This window comes from Ambystoma mexicanum, chromosome 5q, assembly GCF_040938575.1.
Source record: "Ambystoma mexicanum isolate Mex_15411 chromosome 5q, UKY_AmexF1_1, whole genome shotgun sequence".
NCBI classification, from domain to species: domain Eukaryota; kingdom Metazoa; phylum Chordata; class Amphibia; order Caudata; family Ambystomatidae; genus Ambystoma; species Ambystoma mexicanum.
The window spans coordinates 712,981,917-713,007,296 of record NC_090933.1 but is presented as its reverse complement, the minus strand read 5'-3'; the positions used below and the strand labels follow the sequence as shown (position 1 = coordinate 713,007,296).

The 25,380-nt window shown below is 42.2% G+C and overlaps 1 protein-coding gene across 13 annotated transcripts in view; it reads left to right on the top strand.

Annotated features, from left to right (window-relative positions):
- Nucleotides 1–25,380, top strand: part of EYA1 (EYA transcriptional coactivator and phosphatase 1) — a 395,631-nt gene that overhangs the window by 148,643 nt on the left and 221,608 nt on the right. For all 13 annotated transcript variants that reach the window (XM_069621198.1, XM_069621199.1, XM_069621197.1 and 10 more), the window contains 2 exons: nt 2,922–3,004; nt 18,772–18,958. In XM_069621198.1, coding sequence (XP_069477299.1) covers nt 2,922–3,004; nt 18,772–18,958 — 270 coding nt within the window. The remainder of the gene's footprint in view (nt 1–2,921; nt 3,005–18,771; nt 18,959–25,380) is intronic.

Below are 25,380 nucleotides of genomic sequence, written 5' to 3'. Positions count from 1 at the left end.
CAGTGAACCTGGACCTTTATAACAAGATACACCTAGTTGTAGTTCTGGAAACGTATCTTATTACACAGCTTGGGTAGCCAAAGCTTAAGCACTACCTAACAAATGGAATAAGGGCCTGGTTCCCAAAGATTTGCACTGGGGAAAATGGGGCAATGCCCATGACCATCTTTGATTGACATATGCTATCTCATACCTGATTCGCAATACCTAAGGTTGTAGCAAATCTGGAAATGGCTGGAGCATATTTGGCATGCCCTTGAGTAAACCTTTGTGAACCGCATTTTCACATGAGCACCTCAGAGATGCTCCTGGCATTCCAGACTTGCACCAGCTTACGGCTTTATAAATAAGGTAAGAGACTGCAGGTGTACATCTGAAAAGCTCACATGTATGTCCTGATAGGCTGAAGTGCACATCTGTGTTAATCAGTTATCATGTGCATTTAGCACACTGCAGCAGTGCTGGAGCAACCTATTAGAGAGAACAACACGTGGGCTTTTTTTAGTAGTCTGAGCACACCTTTTATTTTCCCCGAGACCAGCATAGCAGCATAGTACTCCCCCATAACTGGCCACGGCTCCCTGAACCTAGCCTCCGCCCTCCTCTGGTTTGCCCCCCACCCCAACAAGACAACTTTGCGTGTTCCTCAAACTGCCCGATTTGCTTCCCACTCTGGGTCCACATCTCTGCTGCCCAGCATAAACTGCCATAAGAAATAGAAAGGAGGCTCACCTGTTTAACTCCCTTTTCTATTTTCCTTGGTGTCTGCCATTTCTCCCACACATTAAATGTGCCATTAGTTAGTCGCAACATGTCAACGTGCTAATTCCAATCATGTCTACTATGGTGAGCTGTATCAGCTGGTAACGGCCCGCCACCCCATTTCACTCAAGCCTATTAACTGAAGTTAGTGGACCATTGGCAATTAGTATGGCCTGACACATGCGTTCTAGCGTGGCCACTTCACCAAAATAAAAATGATGTGTCTGCTCAAAAATCACTTTTTGTTCCTATAACAGAATGGGTAGTAACATTACCACTAGTTGTAATTGATGCCTGGGGTAGAGCACTGTCTTTTACAGACGGGGAAATACTACCTGGTACAAAACGTTTCTTTGCTGGAAAACAAAACAATTGTAAAACGGCAGTAATTGCTGCTGAAAATAACATTAGCTCAGGGTTGCTTTTAGAAAAGGTAGAAAAGCAGGAACATCTGCTGCTATAAGTGAAGGTCATGTGTGATCCCAAAACACTCAGCTGATGAGTGAGCCCGTGGCAAAGCTAGGAGTGGCTTTGCTGCAGGTTCACTTCCACGCTCCTCCAAATGACATGTTCTTGCTGGTTACTCTTTTTACCACCATGTTTACTGCGGGCGGTATTGTGTTTCGCTGTTGAAATTATGTATTCTATGTTTACCCCTAATATTAATTACCATAGTCAGTATTCATCATGCGTGCTATTTACCACTGAAACGTCTTATTTGATTGAGTCCAAGGGCCTAATTTACAAAACAATTAGAGCAGAGCAAAGAGACTTTGCACAGCAAAAGTACACTTTGCACCGGGCCTAATTTATAAAACGTTTAGCGTGGAGCAAAGTGACTTTGCACTGCAAACGTATTCTTTGCACAACGTGCAAAAAGGGCCTAATTTACAAAAAAATGCACCACGTTTGTGCTACTTAGTGCAGGCTTAAGTGCTGTTTTTGTAAATTAGGCCTATTTAGTATGAGGCATAATTTTAAAGTTTATAGCAGTGCAAAGTGTACTTCTGCTGTGCAAAGTCAATTTGCTCAGTTCTAAACCTTTTGTAAATTAGGCCCAAAGTCAACCTTGGAAACCAGTGTAACATAAATGTGTAAAAAAACAAAATAAATAATTGTATAGTGCACCAACGTGTACAAGCCAAATTACATGTTTCTGCAAAACTAGCTCACTCACATCAAATTCTGGGCCATATTAGTGGAGCACTAAGAAACACAAATGCATTTATCAATGCAAAGCTGCAGAAAAGCCAAATCTCATGGCATTTGCACTAGAGCTAACGCAATTTCACATGCACAAATGCTATTTCCGCACTTGCAATGATTTTGCAATGCTACATGATTTTTGGGTAGTCCGGACCCAGGTATTTGTAATCAGATTTCACCCAAACTGTTCTCTGAATAGCAATGCATGCTTAATTTGCTCCTGCTTAATTTGCTCCTGCTGCAATCCAATAACATTTATCTTTAAAGCCTGCCACTGCTTCTTGGAGCTACATCTGTGTCACAGGCTAAAAACATGATAATAATCAGTAGGGAAAATTGTAATACATCTATCATGTTGGGATAATGACATAAAACTCGCATTGAAAAACATATCAAATCTGTTTGAGCCTATCATGTATGATAAACTGTAGATTGATGCACGTGTGTTGGTGTACTGTACATATGTGCACCGGTGAACAAGTTTTTGTGAATGCTTCTGTGTGTGTAAATATGGGATGTTATGGGCATGTAGAAAGACCCTTCGAAGTTTTGTCATCTACTACTCGAATTTCCATGTCCCATGCACGGGTCACTGAGAGCTAGTGTTATTTTTTTTTTTTTTATAGAGGTCAGTCTATTTTTGCAAAGGCATGTGTGTGAGTGCTACGGGACGATAGAGACACCCTTCTCAGTGTTGCCAGCATTTCATTCATTTCCATTTGACATCCACAGGGCAATGAGAGTGAGAAGTGTAGAGGTTTTTTTGTATGTGTTTTTTTTTTTTTTTTACAGAAGTCAGAATTTATTTCCTGTGCCTTTCTTAAAGTCGGTAAAACAACACCTCTTGGAGTGGAGAAGAAGTGTGTTCTGCAGACCTCATGGTCTCCAAAAATGGCAAGTAGTTTCGTGCTGCAATTGGTGTTTAATTCAGAACATTTTCTATTTCATTTCAGGAAGCAATTTTACCACGACTTCAGGAATATACACGGGGAGCAATTCGCTTACAAATTCCACTGGATTTAATAGTTCCCAGCAGGTACATTCAGCCAAGAAATGATCAAGATTTAAAATGCTTAAAGTTCTTTCACCACTTTTCCTTTTCCATTTTGTTGATTAAATATTTGCGTGAGTCACGTGAAGTTTAAAAAAAGAATAAAACATAATACTGCACAACTAAGAGCATTAGTATAAACCATCTTGTTATTTTTCGGATAACTGATTTACCATTATTCTTAAGTAAATAATTGAGTTTGCACAAGTTTTAAAGTTTGTATTTCCATTATTATATTGAGTGGATGGTGCTTTTAATATGGATTGCAATGTTTGTATTTCTTTTTTTGTGTGGATGGGAATGTGCTATTATGTTGTGATGTGCTTGCACCAACCACAGCTCTTTTGTCTAATTAAGTAACAATATCTAGCTCAGATGTTTTCCACATAGTTTCTCATTCTCGGGTTGAATCTTGGCTGAAATACACATCAAGAGAGGAAATTCTTTGGGCACAAAAAGAGAATAGCCCATATTTAAGTTCATTGTGATAATACATTTTTCGGACAAACTGTTTGAATTGCAGTTGGGCAAGGTTTGATGTCATCCACTCGATATCGGCTCGACTACTCAAAAAAGAAAAAGTTTAAATCTGCCCTACTCATTCAAGCTGCCTCCTGACTTGTGGTCCAATTCGAGCTGATTTGCAAAATTCGCAAATCGACTTGTATGTGGCTCAAATTGGCTCTCTCGCCAAAAAATGAACAGTATATACGCCATCCAGTAACTATACTACAGTGAGCCAAAACAACACTCTTCAAGAATATAGGCACCAATTAGCTTAAAACGTGACAAATCATCTCACGCTAATCGAGTAATACGAAGTACTTCTTCCCATAATGCTAGCTTGCCCCAATTCGACATGCTCAAACCAATAGGCATGAATTGTTTCGAACAGTGTTGAGTTGGCTCGAGCACACAAAGTGTTAATTTTATAGTTGTTTCAAGTTGAATTCACACAATTTGAGATAATTGATGCTAATTGCATCTAAGCTCTTTGGAATGAGCATGAGGTTTTGGTCACTGGATGGCATACTTCCTGCTTCCTGTTTGCTTGTATCTTAGAGCTGAAAGAGAAGAAGAGCTAACTTGGGCTGGCTGGTAGAGCTAGGAAGAGACACAGTGAGGGACAGGAAGAACTAGAGTGAGAGAAATAGAAAAGGGAGTGAAGGAGCAAGTGTTGGAGGTGAACAGAACATTTAGAACTAAACAGAGAAAACCTTTTGTGCCCCAATACTAGGATCAGGCCCAGAGAGAAGAGCAGCAGGCTCAGACTGCATGAATGCATGCAGTGGGTGAGCACCACCCCCTATCAGTGCCACCAACCGCGGCTACAATTCAAGATCTTTCCCATCCAATGACAGTGTAGATGAGTCCTGTGATCCTTGGCAAAAGACAATATTTAAAAGCCTGACAATATTGAGATGCTTTGCCAGGAGAGGTTTGTTGGGACACTGTGGGCTGGGCAGATAGCCTCACTACAGCACCATAACCATGCTCAAGCTCCTGGGGAGAAAACGTGTAATTGTATTCTCTTCAGGTGATTCTACAGCAGGGCCATCCTCTATCCCGGTCACGCACAAGAGAAACCGGGAGTACTCAGTCACCAGAACTGTATGCAGCAAAAGTCTTTCTATTTTACTTGTAAATCCTGATCAGGATTTATAATCTATGATCGTGGATAATAAGTCCCCTGATTCTAGCCCGTTATCTTCTAGGAGACAATGTGAGGCATCTAATAGTTCTTTGCCCCATCGTGATTTTAACGGCTTGAAACTTGCCCTTCTTAACAAACAGTCCTTAGTTCTCCATGCTACTGAAATCACAGATTTGATTATTACTTTGGACATAGATATGCTTTGTCTAACTGAGATGTGGCTACATGATACCGCAACTCATGCAGCTCTGCTGGCCTCACCAACTGGTTTTAAGATCATTAAAACTGATCATTGTAACAGTTTGTTGAGAGGCCACCCTCAACACATGGAGTTCATTCCCTCTCCAAGCTCTCACCCAATAAGCGATTAATGTCAGTTCTTTTATTCATCCCTATCTCAGCCTCATATCATGCCCCATGGATCCCTCCCCTGAGCTACCAATGAGCCAAGAACAGACGTATACAATAAATATATTTGTATTTATTTGAATCATACTACACACACCACCTTCTTTGTTGCTCACAATTACATTCTACACAAATAAATAACACCAGTGGGTTGGGAAAAACACAAATTACAATAATTTTCTTTCTACAGATTTCACTTCAAGAAATAGTGGTGGTCAGTGAACACAATCAATTTACAGATGTAGTGAGGTAGTGCTGTGCAATTCTGATTTTCCTGCGTACTTAAAAGGCTAGCAGTTTGACTTTCAGATTTGGAAAAATGCATATGGCAATTATTATTTTACCCACACCTTTGCTCAAAATAAAGACAGGGCGATTTAGCAGTGGGCTTTTCAGACCCCCCATACGTTGACATGTGTTGGGGAAGTCTGACAGAAATATTGGGATTATTGAAAAATTTTGGATTTCAGGTTTAGGAACAAAGGCACCCCTCTTGCTATAAGAAGTTGGGGTTAAAAGGCAAAATATAATTACACAATTACATTACAATCTATAGTTTTCAGCGCACACCGGGAATGTGCTTTGTTAATTTTGAATCTTGACAAAATCAACCTCTGGTGTTTGCCAAGGGGAATTAATTAAATTCATAGTTTTAGTTAAATAGGCTAAGAATATACACTGTTTTGCCCCTCCCCGCCCACTATAAAGGGAAAGGATTTAAAGCCAGCAGATTCCACCACCTTTTGGTTACAAAGGTCTTAAATCTACTCACATTGAAAACCTCTGTTTAAAGTTCAGGAAAGCCAGCTGCATTTCAGGACCCTCTGGAAAGATAGGGCTGGGGTATGTTCACTCCAATCTCAAGGATGGCTTCCAGCTCTCCACCATAGGACCCAGTTAGCTTTTAGGCCTTCATAGCAATAAACAGCACCACCTAAAGGCAATCTCTGCAAAATCTCCTTTTGGTGTTTCCTTGTGGCTGTCCGATGGTATGTTTTAGCAGGTCCTTTCACAGTGGTCATTTTAGGAGCTCTTTTTTTCCTCATATGGCACCCACTTTATATAGCAGTGACGACACCATCAAGTTTACAATCTGGGACAGACCGCTCCCTGCAAGTGTTCTCGCACCCAGGATTGGACTGTTACCCTTCTCTCTCCTCCCAAATCCAGCCCCTCTCTAAGGATTGGTTTAAGAGTCTAGCAACTTCCCTTTGAAATCCCCTTTTGTTTCTATGTCCGCTTTTGTGCAAAACTTAGTTCATAATTTTACTTGTAACTGCCATAATATACATATATTCTGCTTCAGCTACTCATGGGGAATTTAATAAAATGATAGCCATTTCCGCATCAGGTTGCACGGCTGTGAGGGAATTTTCTGCCCACATCCAGTTTGCCAACTCTTAAATTCGGGACATTTTCAGATCAGCCAAAAATCCATTTTATATGGTCATTACAGTTCCCTAAATTGCAGTTGGAGGAATTTTATTTCAACAAAATAACCCGAGATTATCTAAAGAAAATGAAACATAAATCAATGTAGTACAACTTGTGGTTGCTGGGAAAAAGACATACATTATAATAGTCATTTTAAATGAATAGAACATCTTTATGTTAATGCCAATAGGAGCTCTGCTTCCTCTAGGCCATTTGTCTCTCTTGACCAGCCTATGACCAGAGTTTGTATTAGTATCTTTGATGTTTGAAGTTGGTTGTTTGAAGTTGGTGGCTTCAGATCGTAAATGAGGGATGCATTTGCTAAACAGAGATATCTCATGGCAGATAATGAGCTGCATCAGCCTGTGATGTCACAAGGCCTGTCCACTCATATAAAGGGGACCATCATTCTGATCTGAAAAGGCTTCCATTTCTTGTATTTCTTTCACGGTTTCAGCTTCCCTTGATTGCAGCCCCTGTTTTCACACCTTACTCTTACATTCCAATCATGCACCAGCCACCAGCCATGGCCAATTATCTTGCTAAGACTGCAAGTCTAGGGAAAGTTTGTTTTCCAACATCCTTCAGGCAACAACACATTTTATTGCAGTTGTAAACAGTTGTGATGCACAAACCAGGCTGGTAGTGGGCAAAGCGACGTGTGAATTTTGCCCATTGTCCTTGGCTGAAATGAACTCACATATTGCATTTTCTAACATCAGCCTTTATTCTTTGACACACAGTGTGTTTTGCTGATCAGAGTACACTTTGCTTTTGCGCTGAAAGTGCAGGGCAGTTTCTTTCAGTCATTAACAAAATACACATTTAATTACTTGCTGTTAATTTTACTGCTAAAAGGTGTGTCTGAATGTGGTCACAGTGTACCCCCTTTTGATGGGTGACAATTTCCGTGAAAGTAATTGCTGTTTTTATTTCTCAGCCCTCAATGTGATGTGCTTTTGCAATTTGCACTCAGATTACATTTCTTCTTTAGCCTTCTCTAGATATCCCCTGTAGAAAGACACCTGTATAGTCTGCCTAAATAGACCCACTTTTTCAGCGTGCAGGTTTCTGAATGCTGGTAGGTCAGTTTCCCAGTGGACCTTTCAGTTTCTTTGGTTTGGGGCCTTTGATCACACCCGACACCATAAGGGTTCCAGGGGAGGGTGTGTTGCTACCATTGCAATAGACTGCATGTTACTAGTACAACTACACTTAACAGCCATGAGCACATAATTGGTACATTGAGTGTTGATCACACTATAACAGACACCTTTGTAGTTCTTTGCCAACCTCCTCAATGAATCTCCTTCTTTGAAGAACAGTTTCTGGCATTATTGGGTGATTGTCTGAAATCCACTACATATATGGTGGTTTTAGATGATTTTAATAATTGTGCACAAAATGATCTGCACCCAGACGCCATATCGCTGATTTCGGCTCTTGACGGCCCTGGGCTTTACCCAGCATGTTGTTTACTCTACTCGTAGGGAGGACGGCATTCATGACTGCGTTCTTTCTCACTATACTGTTAATAAGCTGTATGGTGTGATTTCACAGATTTACACACTTCTAATTTGTATAGGTGTGAAGAACGCAATTTTTCTGTGTCTTCTTTTGAAAGAGTTTTATATGTTTAACAACCCACATTATTGTAGAATTTGCATTGGATGTATGATAGAGAGTATGGGTATGGATGATGGAATGAATTTGTTGATGTCCATTTTTTGGGACCATCTTTGGTTTTATGAGAAAATAGCAGTGTATTTGTATTTGTAATAAATTAGTTTTTTGTAGGTAACAAAGTGTGTAAGAATTATCTCTCCAACCTCAGAGCTGAGGTCCAGTTGTGTTTACTTCTGGATTCTTTCTCAAACCCTTAGGATCTCTATAGCTTCCTGCTGATTTTGAATGGATAAATGTCAACCCTAGATTGAAAAAGGTGAGAAATTTGAGGAAGGTTACTCCCAAGGCTTTTTCTGACCTCACGACACCCATGCTTTTTGATAGCCCTTTCTGTGCTGATACAGCTGTCTTAGTTTCTCAATATCAGGAGATAACATCTTGGATGTTTGACACTTTAGCCCCTGAAAGCGATAGGATTGTAAAGCATGAAGTTAAAAATAAAACTGTATATGTTTCTGGTTACCTTTAAATGAAATCATGCGCCTCAAAAAAACGTAAAGAAAGACAGAAGAGTTCTGGTTCTTTATAGTAATTATTTGTATTACTTAATAGATGAAGGTTGCCCTATGTGATAACACGTGTTTCGACGGTAACGCTGTCTTTCTCAAATCAGAACCAAAAAATGGTCGTATATTTTTCTGAACGTGGACAGAAAAATATAAGGATCATTTTTACTGGAGGATGGGATCGAACCCGTGATTGTTTAAGCAAAACTCTATGAATATTTAAAAGATAAGCTACAACAACTGGCCCTGATTTGAAAAAGACAGAGTTACCGTCGAAACACGTGTTATTACATAGGGCAAACAATCATCTATTAAGTAATACAAATAATTACTATCAAGAACCAGAACTCTTGTGTCTTTCTTTACTTTTTTTCATGGCACATGATTTCATTTAAAGGTAACCAGAAACATATACCTTTTTACAAATGGAGTGGAGGAACCAATATACTCTGTAGTTACCGTCTAGTCATGTGACTTTTGAAATAAGGTTTTTCGCAAATGAAATAAGGGTGCTGAGGTCCATTTCAAAGTACCCCAAAATAGGTTCCTCAAGGATTAAGGATTAAAAATAAAACTGGTCTAACATTGAAATGATCTTCCATAGGAAAGTAAACAGATTAGGCAAAAATAATCTGGCGCAAGGACCCTTGGCCTGAGACTAAGAACGCATATTGGCTTTAAGCAGCAGGCTATAAGAATTCGATCTTGCTAGCCAAGCGGGCGAATTACAACAGCACAATCAAAGGTGCAAAATCTTTTTACTATTCTTAAAGAATTGGAAGTTAGAATGAGCACTGGTGTCAATGGCTAAAACAGTTGTATCTAGTGTCTGAATATCCAGTCTCAACTTGCAAGGAAAATTGAACAACACCCATGTAGTATTAAGATGCATCAGGAAAGTTTGCAGGGCACGCCTGCCCTCTCGTCATTGGAACATAGCAACTTTAGCATTCTAATGTTTGTTCACCAAAGTTTAATTTTCAACAGGTCACCGAAAGTGATATCTTTGAGATCATCTTGGTCCTAAATATAACTTCATGTAACAGTGATCTATTCCCAGCAAGTGTAATCAAGGGTGCTATTAATTGTCTTACGCCATTGATTACTAACATTGTTAATTCTTCCATTGTGACCACACTTATTCCAATGTGTTTAAAAGAGGATTGGGTAAACCCTCTACTAAGGAAGGAGAAATTAGATCCTGAACTTACAGGTAATTACCGTTCTATTACCAATGCCCCATTTCCTTTAAAGATCTTGGACAGGATAGCCTACGTGAAGCTCCAGGAATCTATTGAAAACAGCACTTTGCTTGTATGTCTTCAATCTGGGTTTTGAGCAAGGCATTGAACTGAAACGCCCTTACTCAATCTGAGGGCCAATCTGGTGGAGATCATTGACAAAGGCCAGACAGCCTTATTAATGCTTCTCGACCTCTCCACAGCATTTGATCTTATGGACAACGCTTTACTGCCTAAGATGTTAACCAAGTTTACAAATTGCTCCAATGCTGCTACATCCTGATTGGGCCCTTTCTGCCAGTACCATAACTTTGCAGTGTTCCACAGGGGTTCTGCTTATTCCCCAAAATGTTTAACATCAAAAGTGCCCTTTATTTAAACTTCTTGATAGTGTTGGGATGAAGTACACCAATGTGCAGACGATAACCAGATTATCATTGAGCAGACTGGGAACTATGATTCTGATTCATCTATCGTAAATCAAAAATACTGATTGGTTCAGACCTGGATGGCAATGAACTTCCTTGTACTCAGTGACAGGAACATTGAGTTACTTATTGTGGGACCGGTTACTGGCAGGAACATCGAAATGAAATTTAAAGACCTAGCAGGTTGTTCACAATGGTGCAGTAAGAGAAGTTTGTGGATTGTCTGGGATGAACCATGAGGTTCAGGGTGGGTGATATCTAGTTTTTATTAGTTCAGGCTCACTTTAGCAATGCTCTATGAGTAACTAGCAGGTTAAAACGAATTTGAGCAAAGGAAAGCAAGGAGCTGCTGATTTTTACACGTGGCTGAAATTGTGCAAAATGTCAAATCGCGGCAAATTTAATTGCGTGCGTCAAGCATAATTACAGAGGCCCTATAAGGAGTAGGAAGTCGGTTCTAGGTTAGTTGGAAAGCCTAGAATCTTAGCTTTAAGACAAATGAATTTCCTAGCACAAACGGTTCCGGAGATACAGACGATTTTGTGAAGGTAGTTTTTCGGATTTGAAATTTAAAAGTTCAAAATGACAGGTGACAGTTTTCAGCTTTAAAAAGGACAGAATGACACACACGATTCCTATGAGGTAGTTCTAAATAGGTTAAAATACTTTAAATTAGATTATTTTAAACTAAGAGATTAGTCTGGCACAGTCCTAGAGTACTCACACTATCTTTTGGACAGGAATGGCTTCGTCACCGATCGGGTCAGGATTGGCTGGACTTCTGCTAGCAGTTCTTCACAGCGGTCTGGTCTCTGGAGGTTGATGAATTTGAAGTCTGGAGTCTCCCGGCAAAGCGTCCCGCAAGAAAGTGGAAAGTGAATGTCCCTTCCTGTCCTGCACTGCCTGCTTTTATGTGTTTAGAAAGTGGGTGTGTGCGTGGCATAACTGAGCCTGCCCCTCTCTACTTGTCACTGGCCCAATTCTCCCCTCTCCCATGATTGGGGGAAGGAAATGGATTGTCATCATGATGATGTCTGTTTATGGGTCAGAGGATCCTCCCCTGGTCAATGTGCCCACAAATCTATATTTGATTCAAATACATATTTCCCGGATACACAAGTGGTTGACATTACAAGTACATATTACAGATGAATTAAGACAGGTCTCTGTTCAAGCCCCATGTTCCTGCGAGCTGGGATTCAGAAATGACAACATTTTGCGCTTTTTGGTCGGTTTACCAATATCGGACATTTACCAAAAATTACACAAATGTGCGCAAGGAGTATGGACATTAATTGATGAAGTGTCAGATTTTTAACATGCAGACATTTGGAGTAAGACCCTATTTTCTGCTAGCAACATCCCAGAATACACCACAGGGTCCGAACACCTCTTAAAACGTGCACAGAAAAATCACAAGAATAATGATATTACTTATATAATTTTGACCAGTCCGCACTATGAGTTATCTATCTTTTTAAAATTATGCCCTGGTCAAAAAGGGGTGTGGCTTCCCACATCACGTGGAGGAATAACTGGTTTATCCACTTCCCCCAAGCTCAGTTTGCTAGCAGAGGCACTGCCCCTCCCAGTTTCTCCCAGGAGGAAGCCACTTTACGGCCCCCCCAATATAACATTTGCCCGAGTCCAGGACAGGGCTTTGTTCAACTTCCTGCAGTCCCCAGGTGCTCCTCCCATAACCCAATCAGAGAGGTGTCATCTCCTTTTGGCAGGGGCAGCAGGATGCAGCTAGGCCTGGGAACAGTGGCTGAGCGTGTTTCTCCTGTCGGGGGTAGTTGTCAGGCAGAATTCAGCTAAATGTCACTTTAGTTCCCAGTTTAAATCAAACTTACAATTTTTACACATGCAGTTAGAATGCTGATTCTAAATTCAAAACCATGACATTTAACAGTTGCAAACTATGTGACACTCAAAAGTAGGTCACTCATTTGATTTAAACATTTCGATTTTAGTGGTCTTAAATCCAATTTCAATTAAGCTGCTGACATCCACAGCTCAGCCAGTTTTGTTATAAACATTGTTTTGGGCTCTTCATCTTCCCAGATTTTGTATGCACATAACACTTCATTCTGCCAGATGTCTGCTGGTGTTCAGTAAGATTTTTGAATATCCTGCAATGTTCGAAATAGGCACTTTGAGCTTGCATTCAGGAAAACAAAGGTGATTTTAAAGCGCTTTTAAGCTAACAGGCCTGTTATTTTTCCTTTGACACCACCTTTCACCCCTGGCGCTTCCGGTCCATCATGCTGGCACTGGTGGGTGGCAGGTTAGACAACCATTTTGGTGTGCGCACAACCGCGCGGTTTTCCTGGTTCTGGGATGGAATGATGGGCAGCGACAGCTCATCCCCACATCCACCCAGTCTATTGATTTAGTTTTGTTCTGGGATAGAATGATGGGTGGCGACAGCTCATCCCAACATCTACCCCGTCTAATAATTCAACATGGGTCAAAACCCTTGACAGGGCAGTGGGTCCACCTCACATGAGAGGGGAGAGGCTAATGTGACGTGTGGCAGGTCCACCTGAACCTCAAAGAGTGAGACAGTTGTAATTCTTGTTCTCTTCCCTAATCCACTAAGCCCAGTTATAAGTGATGTAATACATCTGTATAGTGAGAAGTGCAGTGTAGGATAAGACAGTCGATGAATGAACATCCAACGATGGCATATGTTGTGTAGCCTTTGCTTATCCTAGCATTTTTACTTCGATAATCAAAGGTACCACTTTTGCATGACCCCTGTTGACTAAAATGATTTCACATGCAAGGGAATTTAAATGAAGCCATTCATGAAGAAAGAACTCGCTGAATTCTGGAAGGAGGAAAAGGCAATTGAACTACATACAACATATCACAGAATGAGGATGATGTTTGGGGAGGCATTGCCGGCTCCATTGACATCCTCATTTATTTGCCTACTACAGACGGGTGTGGTGCTGATTGCCCGGACAAAGCACACATAGGGTTAATCCACTGAAGTGAAAATAGGGTAAATGTTGTCAACTATGGATCCATATGACTGGCCTCAATGGGGAAATCAATGGAAAAATGTGTGAAGGACGGACGGAGCAATTTCTTGAGACAATATATGGAGACAATCTTTTTTCTGTGGAGGTGCTAAAAAGAAATGGAGCAACTGACAAGAAATGTCAGGGGGGTCGGAATAGACATCAAGGTGATAAATGCTTGTGGGGAAATGTAGGAAAATTAGTTGCAAAATTCACAAAGTCTTTTGGCATAATGCCAGAGCATAGGCAGAGCCAGAGACTCAGCAACATCTTTGGAGGTACTTTCAGAAGTATGTGAGCTTGGGGTGCTACCTTCCATCAAATGTCAAGACATTACTGTGCCCTGACATAGAATTGTTTCCTCTTAGTTTATCATTCTGCTTCAATGAAGAAACCGTTTTATTGTAATACACCTGAAAGAAATGCTTCCTGGATTAGCTCTGCCCTACATGTTTGCTGTTTCTTTCAGATACTCAACTTCCCTGAAAACCATGATAAAAAACAGAAACGACATTCCCTTTGTGTAATACCTGCCTGGTAACCTGAAGTTACAATGTAGATGTCTTAGCATATCTCTCCGTTTTGGAAGTACAGGATAGCACAGGGGCAACGTGCTGGTCTTGGAAGGAAGAACACACAGAGCAACAGAGGTTGGAATCCCGGATCTTTGCTTAGAAACCGAACTCAGGTATCAAGCGCATTATTAAATACACTAAATTAATTGAAATTAAATTAAGTTTAAGATGAGTATTAAGATGCAACCACCAGGGATCAAACGAACGTACATGATTGATCACTATTTGTAAGTTAGTAGAAGGTAGCAAACAATACAAAATGAACAGTGCCAACAAATTCACCACTGCCAATAGCAGGTAGGACATAAAGAATGAAAGAATGTTCCTACTCGTGTTTTGTTCATCAAGAGATTTTCAAGGCAATAATGACAAAGCACAGTGCCTTAAGTGGGAGTAAAAAATGAGCCAAGGCCAAGGCTCATCAAGGGGGTGTGGCCTAACGGCAGGGGAGTTCGCCTGCTTGCCCATTAGGCCACGCGCCCTTGATGAGCCCCGGCTCAATAGTTTACAGGCACCCCTGCCAGGCAGCCTTTTGTAGAGATCAGCACCCTCTCCCCCTCGGAGAGAGGGTGCTGATCTCAGCATTTATTTTCTAAATGCTTGCCTGGTGGCGACAGCGCCTCGCCTTTTCAGCCTTAATGGTGGCGCTGTCCCTCGCCAGCTGGGCAGCTGGGCAGAGGCAGTGTCACCATTAAGGCTCAGGACTTTAGGCCTCTGGAAGCAGAGGACTTGTTTGCAAAATCCTGAAGCTCCCGCTCATTTATGGGAGCTTTAATATTTTGAAAAAAAGGCCTCTGCTTCCAGCGGCCTCACGATTCTCTCCATAATGGTGGCGCCGGCCCACGTGCATTTCTTGCTTAAAGGGATGCCTCGCAGGTTTCCGGTTGCCACCATCATGCATTAAGGGCATTTTTTCTTAAGTCTGAAACTAGGCTTTAGAAGAAAAGCCCTGTCCTCAAGCGGCCGGGGCTGCAGGGGAGATTAGTGGGCCCTGGCTGGACCCCAGCTCAGAACGAGATTTCTGAGCCTGCCGGGGCTCGGCCCCGGCTGACCCTGCCCACTTAAAGCCTTGACAAAGCACATTATGTATATCACATCTTAAGACTTCAATTAGTTTCCTTATTGGGAACTTCTTAATTTCAAAATACTCATCATGTTATTTGGGTTATATAAAGAGATTGACTCCATTAATGCTGGCCCCATCTAGGATTATTTATTGTGCGTCTGTACTTCTGCATGCTCGACTTAACTTCAAGCTCATAATTCCAAAGCTGGTTCATGGGATGTGATCTCTGCTACAGCGGTTGTTTAATTCCTGAGATGAGGGCTTGTCAGCCCGTCTGATGGAACAGATTTAACGAGATGCAACAACCCTAACTCTTATTTACACTTCTATGTACACCCCCCACACACATACACAAAGGTTGTACATAACATGTCTATGTTTTTCTCTTCTTGTTTTGCCTTTTTGCATTCTGCTGCTTTTGTCATCACAAAGTGGAGCCACAGACAGAAAAGGAACCCCTAGATTCTGTTTAGGTTTTATGGTGAAAGACACTCCAATTACACAGAAGGGGCCAGGTCAGTCTACCTGCCTGGTTCCCCAAACGCCCCCAGATGCCTAATCACTGTTCCACACCCTCCCCAGAAGTCAACATGAGGGGTGGGGGGACACAGAGCTATTAGCCAACCGACCTCAAAGACTTGCTTAGCCTGTACTGAACTAATAGGAGTGAGGGCAGTCAGACCAGACAGGCGTTGTAAAGCAGATGGCAAAAAGCACCACCTATTTACTGATTTGGTTGGCTGTCCTTCTCACCCAGCCTACAGCCCACTTGCAAAATGGCCCCCAGTAGAAAACACAGAGGCTATCCGCACGAGGGCTTGTTGTGGGCACCCCTTTCCATCATCTACTTCCCCATGGCTGGTTCTGAGCGTCCCCTTCCATCCTCGGGGTGGTTCTGCATCCCACCTCCTTTCGATTCCATGGCTGGTCTGTCTCCCCCTTACCTCCACCCTAACTCTCCTGGCTGGCTCTGGGCCCAGGTTCTGGGCTTGCCCTTTCACGCACCCCTTCACTGCGATCCTTCTTGTCTGCACCCTCGCCTCCCACTTTATGAATAATCCTAGGACTCCACCTTGCATCCACCATATGTACATCAATGTGTCAATAACACTTTTCTCCCAACTGTATCATGTTCTTCTATCTCCCATCAGTTCTCCTAAATTGTAAAGCCACAGTTCTCAGATTGCTACGGTCATGGTTTGTCCTATGCGCAGGGTTTCTGTCAAGATAATTTCTGTTGTCTCTAATATAGTGAAAAACAATATAAAACATTCTGTCCCACTTACTATATAATTGTATGTTTTCTCTACTGAGTCTACCTTTCCCAGCAATGCAGTGCAATAAGCACCCCCCCTCTTTATACCAGACATAAACACACCTGCACATTGGGGTGCACACTTCTCTATTTTTGAATTGTTAACTTGCCATGAACCTTTCACCTATGCTAGCTCTGGGTTAACCCTGCTGCCCTCTTTTCACATGAATATGTGACTGCAGGTCGTGGGGGAATTGGAAAGGGCAATTGTATATGTATATTATTCCAATAGGAGCCAAGAATGACTCAGGGGGGTCCCAATCTCCTGACAGCCATGAGCAACCCACCGGTTACTGGCAGCCCACATGACTGTATTCGTAGAACGCAGCCTTCATACTGAAGGCCATCTTCACCAGAGGGTCTCTTCACCCTTATCCGTACCATAGATCTGGGCATGTGCATGCATGTAGGTGCTGAGGGGCCAGGGTTCAAGCCTTACAAAATGCACCTTTGTTTTGTCCTGGTGCTTGCTATGCTCTGCTTCATTCTCCAGGACTCCCACTCTGCTCTCTGCCCCTCACGGGATGGCCTATATCAGAAACTAACATAACAGAGTCAATACAAGCGTTTATCATTGTCACTGGAACCTTGCTTCTAAACATGAAATACAAGGTAGCATCAATTGGTGAGAGCATGGTAACACTCATAGCATGGTATAGGTTAGCCTGGTGGTGAAAGGAGAAAGGGTTAAGACATACTATTTACTGATTTATCAATGGTTCACTCAGTGGAACCAGGGGTCCTTGCCCATCTGTCACACAATATCTCCCCCGGCCTGTTAGCTGTGACCTGAACACGCATAATGCTGCTTGATTTGGCTGTCTTGTATGTTAACATTAGATTAATCCTAATACATTTGACTCTGTGCACATGCCACGCTGACGGCCCTCCATTGCTCATCATTGAAGTAGAATGTAGCCGTCTCATGCAGAGCCTCAATGTGGCACCTCCATCCATGCACAAGCCAGATACAGCGAACTCTTGGTAACACCAGCCCTCACAGCTTCACTCAGATGCATCAGATATCGGCCCACCTACACAGGAGGATGCAAGGATCGAAATTCCAGAGCTCTGGATAAGAGAGCACGGTTCACTGCAGCAGCTGCTCGGCTCACAGCCTACTTCAGCACAATTTACCCCCTGCTGCAAGCTCACAAACACTTCTGACGTCACCATAAACCTGCAAGTTAGCAAACACAGTCAATCCTCTACTGATTGACTAACCATCTTGTCATGAGAGTCCTCCTGTGTGTCGTGTATGCGACGTGTTGCCACCAATGCACCTGCATACAAATATGCAGTGCTTAAAAGATATGTCAGCGGAAGAGAGCTATACAAAATACCTACCACATCGGCATCAGTATCAATACATCTACGGGGGCTCGGAGAGGAGGTTCCGCCATCTGTGGCTAGAAAGCTGCACGTGACATCATTATGACTGTTGCAAGGCATGAGGAAGTACTTTATGGTAGGCAAAGCTGCAGTGTTAAGGGTTTGCACGAGGAGTACTTCTTTATACAATGCACGTTAGCGTGGATGTTTCCATAGTTTGTTTACTTGATAGGACGTAGGGTATCATTCAGTAGGAATGTATATTTGCACTTAGATATTATGGTGAAATGCAATTGGAAAAGGTTGCAGGATGAAAGGGCTTGCAGTGTGCAGATACTAGTGTAGGAAGCCTTTCTCCACTGAACGTTAGGTTGAATGCATGCTCATGGTTTTCAGTCACCTTCGCATTGATAATGGTTGCTATTGACGCCCTATGCCACTTCTATGCTCGTGAATACGTCACACTGATCAGTGGGTGCTATGTTTAGATGCGGAATTGTTATACGTCTGTCATTGGACGTTATAACAGCACACGCATGAGCAATTTCACAACTAAATGTCCATCCACCTGACAAATGTCCTTAGACTTTGCTGCGGAATATGTATGCAAGATAAGATGTTTTTTACATTTTATTTATTGGGTTCTTATAATGCGCCTATACCCAAGTGTTTCAAGGTGCAAATTGACAAGAGGGGGTGGAGAGGGGGCAGGGATGACAAAATAAAAACAGTCGCATAGGCCTTGTGACATTCGGATCATGCAAGTGCAGAGTCACAATTACAGAAGCACAACCTGTTGCTATGGAATACCATTGAAACTGCTTGATAATCAGTACATTATCCACACAAAAATGGAATGGTAATTTGGTATTATGGTGTTGCGATATTATGTAGTATTTTGACATGCAAAATGTATTCTTTGAAAGAAACATCACTGCTTATTGTTATGAATCCACAATTGTGCAAGGATTCGGCAAAGAGTATTAAAACCCAGACACATGTTGCCATTTACGTTTTGGAATGCATACAGGCCAGTAGAAACACGTCTGACAACTCGTCTGTTGCTTTTGTCTGGTAGGAATATCCATCATACCCCAACTTTGGCCAGGGGCAGTACTCGCAATATTACAATAGCTCTCCATATCCTTCCCACTACATGACCAGCAATAACACCAGCCCGACAACACCTTCCACGACGGCAACGTACCAGCTCCAGGAACCACCATCTGGAATTGGCAGCCAAGCGGTTACAGATCCTGCCGCAGGTAATTGCTTGTATTTACTAGCCCTCGTGGGTACATTTCTCATAACTCAAATGCACTGTATTTCGGAACAATCTAAGACCCATGAAACGGCTGAATTGAAGTATTTTGAATGCTGAAAAGTGTTGGAATGAAACCATGCAGTTATTGCTGTTTCCAGGTTTTACCGAGGACAATTGATGGCGGGATGGTATTTTGCACGGGATAAAACACATTAGTGGTTGAAATGATTGTATGCTAATTTCACAAGCAACCAGCACATTTACAATAGGCGTGAGGCCTATTTCCTCGGCTGCGGCCTCCCTCTGCAACACCCTCCCTGCCTCTCTAAAACTTGAGAACCATCTTCGGTTTCGGAATCACCTGAAGACCACCCTCTTTGCTTCTGCCTTCGCTCTTCCTCTCCCCTGCTGATCTGTCTGCTTCGGCATCAGGCACCGGGTTAACCTCTGATTTTCGTGCTGAGGTCCTTGCCCACCCAGCCACACACCCGCACAGCCTCCTGGCAACCCTTGCTCTTGGGTCTTTATCTGCAACCCTACAGTCCCCTTACCTGCACTTATTAGACACGTCTTGTCTGCGCCTTAACCTTGCACTTGCCACTTGCTGGCTGCACTACCAGTTGTTGTTCTATCCCTTGTTCAGCACTTTCCACTCCTCCCCTCCCCTTGCACTCTCCCCCTTCCATCTCCCCTGCACTTGCGCATTCTCAATGTTACTGGGCCTAATAAGATCAGTGTTTTTCTCCTCCCTTGTCCCCCTCCCTTGCCTCGTCGTGCTCTGAAACACTTGTGTATGAGCGCAATACAAATAAAATATCATACCATATCATATAAGTGGCCGTACTGACTCCCATTGAGGGCACAACATGGAGGAACATTTCTCTGTATTAAATCCAAATGTAATTTTCTTCATCTTTCAGCCTTGAGTAGTTGCAGTAGTGGTTTGGCATTGCCTGTGGGGTTATGCAAAGGACACAGAGAATATGATTAGACTTAAGGTATCCGATGGCTTGAGGGCAAAAACATGTGGAAAGATGTATCCCGCAGGTTGTGTCTGCGTGTAAGCGGAATCCCCTGCATTTCGTAGCCTGGCCTCTTCGGGGCTGAAGGTTTGCTACAATGGTGCCATGCAGTGGTGAGCTTTGACCATAGAAAGTGCATTCTGGTTAGTCACTGACTTCAGTGTCACCTTTGACAGAGCAGTTTGCCGTGGCTATGGCTCCATGAGATATATGTGCCAGTGGCCGAGCTAGGGGAAGGGCTGGGAGGGCCGATGTCTTCATGTGGGTCCGTTTAGCTCCTCCTGTATCCCCCCCACTTTAAAAACAGTGATGTGGTGCGTGCCGATGCCTCATCAGGAGACCTTCACCACCATGACACTAAAACCTGCCTCAGCCACAACATAGAATTCTCAAGATGAATGGGTTCGTCCACACAACATCACAATATAAGTGGTGGTAGCCGCAGGTCAATTCGTGGCATCTAGATTATTTGAACCCCAACAAAACACAATTTCAAAGAAATCAAACTTTTATCCTGTCTTCACTACCCTCAACATGTGTTTCCTTGTATTGTATTTGAAAAATACACATTGCCTTAGGCCTGTGGTGTAATTTCTGTGCATATAATGATGCATTGCTTACATTAACCAGATAGGCATATATTTAATTGTTTCAACGGAAAGCAAATTGTGCCTGCATTTATTATTGGTTTACTCACTGGGAAAAAAAATATATACATTCTAGCTGTAGAAATGTCTCTGATGCCTTTCGGGGACAACAGAGACAGAAGGATTAAAGAGGCGTTGTGAGTAGGCTTGGACTTCTGAACAAATAGTAGAATTTAATCAGGTTTTTATGATGAGCAAAACCTATGCACATAATCTTCAATGAAATGCATCCTATGTACTTTATTCTCATTCATATGCGTTAGGGCCAACGTGAACATCTTTCTCCATTTCACTGTTCGTTGGGTTTATGAAAGCAGCCCTCATCACGCAGCCCTCATTCAAGAGAGGTCAAAGATACTAATTTTGAAGAAAAAACAGTAACCGAGTGTCCCAGATATATCGAACACCAAATTATAATTATCACAGTATCTTTTCTAATCATCTCTGCTAAGTACTTAGGATCTTACACCACACCAGACGCCATTTGATGTTATGAGCACAGTGCTCATGTATTTCTTTGTATACATAGCCTTTAATGTAGCAGATGTGTTTCATTATTTGTGTTTCAAAAGTTAACAAACCTTCATGAAAGAGATAACAAAGATATGAACAAAAGGCACAGTGGAACAAACCGCAAACATAACTTCATGAAGAAATATAAATATTTGACATCAAACATAGGGAGAAATAAAAATAAGACAAATTCCATCAGCATGATTTGCAAGGCCTTTTTCAGGCCCTGTATGTCTATCAGGGAAAGATAACAATAATGTTAAAGCAGTGGTGAACTGCCTAATTCTGGTGCCTCTCAAAATAGGAAAAATTATCTTCTACTAATGAACATAAATGATGGACAAAAAAAAATGTATATCAGATCCTCCGTGAATGTGCCATCTCAGGATGTGCCATCAACAAATGCAGAGACTACTGAGGAACTGCTTCTTCTGCTCATGTGGCTAGCCAAAGGCAGGAGAGTAGTCTTCACATTTAGCAGAATTGCTCACTGGTGCACAGAGGGGGCCCCCTCAACGATACTTAAGAAAATGGTAAACTGACCGTTTGTTTTATTTAAATCCACCACAGCGGCACAATCTAAAAAGCCGTAAGGAAAATCCAACTTTGCAAGTTAATGTTTCACATATTTCAGCCAGAGACTACACATGCCAGTTTCTGATATTAATAGATAATGCACAATAATGTGAGTGGGAGTGCTAGTGTTGTATTTCAAAAGGCATACCCATAGACCTAGGGGTCCAAAAATAATGACCTCTGGAAGCTACCCACCCATTGACTACTCATGGTCATGCTAATCCATATCGCCATTTCCACTCACTACTTGCCTCTCCATGCCCAAAACACATCCTTCAAAGATCACTTTAAGTTGGCCCTCTCTAGCAGTAGTGTCAAACTTTACCCTACCAGTATGACTTCTAAGCAATCCTGCGAGTGTAATTTTCATGTGAGGATTCATTGACAAAAATGTAAGCTCCAGACATACATGTTTAAAATGTTTGTAATGTAAATTGTGTGTAAGTGTGAATCTACCTTAAATCCAATGCATTGTTACATGAAATGCTGAGATCGTATTTTTGAAATGTATATAATATCGAGTGCCATAGAACATTGTACTAACAATTATTCTGAACTATGCAGAACTGCCTCAGCAGAATGATGTTCATTCATGACTTTTCCATAAGTAAAATTTGGCAGACCATCCCAGAAATGGGGCAGCAGTCTACACACATGAGCATAGCAATTGTGGTTTTTTTTTTAAATATACATTTTGACATGCATTATGCAGAACAGTTAGTTGTAATACGCTTTTGAATAATGCTGAATATTTTCCAATACTATTACCAAAACAGGCACTTCTTCGAAATGTCTTCTAGGTGATAGGAGAAGGGATTGACTTGTTTAATACCAGAATTAGCAAGCAGGCTCTTCTCTATGGACTGCATACTCCCAAGTATCACAGCCAAACCCACAGTAAGCAAATTGGTACTCAGGAACCAGGCACTTACGACCTGCACAAAACAACAACTTAGGGCACTAGAATGAAGGGCGTCCTGTGCTAATCAAGGGGAGTCGATAGTACCCTGTTTTGTGTGTGGGGGTTCAGGTGGGGTGTTGCCCTTCCGTCCCTTGTAAGGTGACCACAAATCTACAAGAGAGAACCCTTATCACATGTGCTAGGTAAGTATTTGTTTAGGACATTAAAGTCTGAGTTCATAGCAACAAACGGACTCTGTAAGTTCTAAGCAAACACTATGTATTCCTGTGACTGACACGTGCGTTGACCCTCCTGGGTCATTTTCAAGGCAATCTTAGATTGCTGAGTATATTAGTCAATGGATTGCTGAGTATATTAGTCAATGGATTGCTGAGTATATTAGTCAATGAGCTGGGTTGAGGATAGGAACTTCTGGAGGTGGTCTTGTTGACCTGATGATCGGTTATAGTTTGTGCAGAAATTAGGTTTCCTGTAAGTAGTGTGGTGGAGGTAGCTATTGCAGAGTCCCTTAGTGAGGACGAGCAATCACAGGGTCGGCGAGGTGGTCCCCCGTTGTGATATATATTCCCTCCATGGATACAGAGGCCTAAGTCTTGAGAGGCCGGGTCAGGCCTGTCTATTCCGACATGCACCCATCAGCACCACAGGTCTCGTATCTGCCTTTTCCACTGTCACACTAACAGACCCCACACCCTTTTTTCTGACTGAGCCAACCGCAGCGAGGCCACCAATAGTGGCAGACAGGCAATACAAAACACCACTTACATTACATTATATTACCTGCCGAAGTTGCAAACCTTCTCTTCTCTTCATGAATTTAAGAGGGACTTTTCAGCCGTGGACTCTGAATGTTAGTTATCCAGCAGCCATATTGACATTTTTGTCATTGAACTGTCATTTCTCTTCTTAGCGAATGGTGCACAAAGGAATAAAAAGTGTGACACCCGACCTTCATCTCAAGCCTATAAACAGTGCTTAACTTTAAAAAAAATAAGTGCCAGGGGCCAAATATTTTCTAGCAATTACGTGACACTACAGGTGGGCATTGCCCCACCACTGCTGCCACGACCCATAGCTGCTGCCCACAGTATCAACATATATAGGGTTACCCTACAGCTCGCATCTGGTCATTGTGGTTGATGCATGCACTGACTATCACCCCTTCATAATTAAAATGAATCTGAGGCAATAAGTGCAGAGGCTCAAAATGAGGTGCCAGGGCTGAGCCTGGCAAACTCCCCCACACAGTAAGCACTGCCTATAAGCCAGACTTTCAGGCACAACACTACTGGCATTGCCTGTGGAGGCAGACTTTACCACTTGTGTAACTGTTCACATTCCCCTTTTAAACCACAAACAGTTTGGACTATTATTTCAGATAATAATGAAATGATTGATTGGTAAGGGGAATTATTTTGATAGACACACCATTTAAATTGATGTAGGGCGATTCGTTTTTTCACCAGGTGTGGCACGGTGATTTAGTTGCCTTTGGGATATGTTGAAGAATGGGTTTGCTACCATGAATTGCGCACACAAATACGGTTGTTAGAGCTCATTGAGCATTATTTAATACAGCCTTGAGGCTCCTGTTTTCCCTCTACCTGCAGAAACGCCATGGTTTAATTGCAACTGCAACTATATAGTGGAGCCGGTGAATGCACCCCATATATTTTTCTTTTCTCTCACGTATCACTCTATAGTCTTCTGGTACAAGCTTTTACAAGCCTAGAAAAAGAGCGTTGAAGCTCGAAACACATGTCGATTTGTATTGAATAATGCTCAATGAGCTCTTAACAACCGTGTTTGTGTGCGCAATTCATGGTGGCAAACCCATTCTTAAACATTTTCTCTGGCGTAGCTACCTTGGCAGGGTAACTACAACTTGCTCCCATTTGCAACCCGATCACACACCCCAACTCTGGGCAGGGCGCGTAACCTCAACTGTCCACTACTGCCAACATTGCTTAACTACTTTGGGATATGTTGGTTTCGAGTCCCATCTGACTTGCAGTGTCAGTGTGATCTTGGTAAAATCACTAAGTTAGTGATATTGTCGCACAGGTTGTAACTGAGAATGAACCATTATAAAGTGCCCTCTGCAGACCTTATTGCCTAAAGGTGTTAAATAAACTGCAAATAGATCTGCTTAGTGATTGTTGGCAGCCTGAAGAAACACGTACAATTAATTCACTTGATCAGAAATCCATCACGTGTTGTTGGTGTATTGTGTATCAATTATAGTGTAAACTTGCTTCTCAAATCTTCAAATGCATTAAATGTGACCCTAGATAGATGTTTTGTCTAGCTCCTCCCCTCCCCCTCCCCGATTTCCTTATGCGACTCAGTGGGCCTGATTTACAAAGCGTTTTTCAATATGGCTTTTCATTGAAAAAGCGCCTTTGTAAATCAGGCGGTTCAGCTCTTTTATCCCCATATCCCTAATAGTGCATTGCAGACTTTCTACAGCCAAACGAGCTTCATGAGTCAACATCCTTTGCAGAAAGTACCTTGCCACATTACATGAAGGGAAAACAATGGCCAGCCTTTAATGTCCAAGAAGAAACGGAAGGTGCTGCGCATGAAGTCGAGTGGTGGCTTCCTGTTCATCAATACTAGTCGTACACAGTGGCATAACAAAACCAACAGTCAATCGAAGTAAAGTCGATAGTGTACCAGGACAACTTATTTACAGTCGTTTGTTTACATATGAAAAAAGGGACTGCGTGCGTTGTTCCTGAAG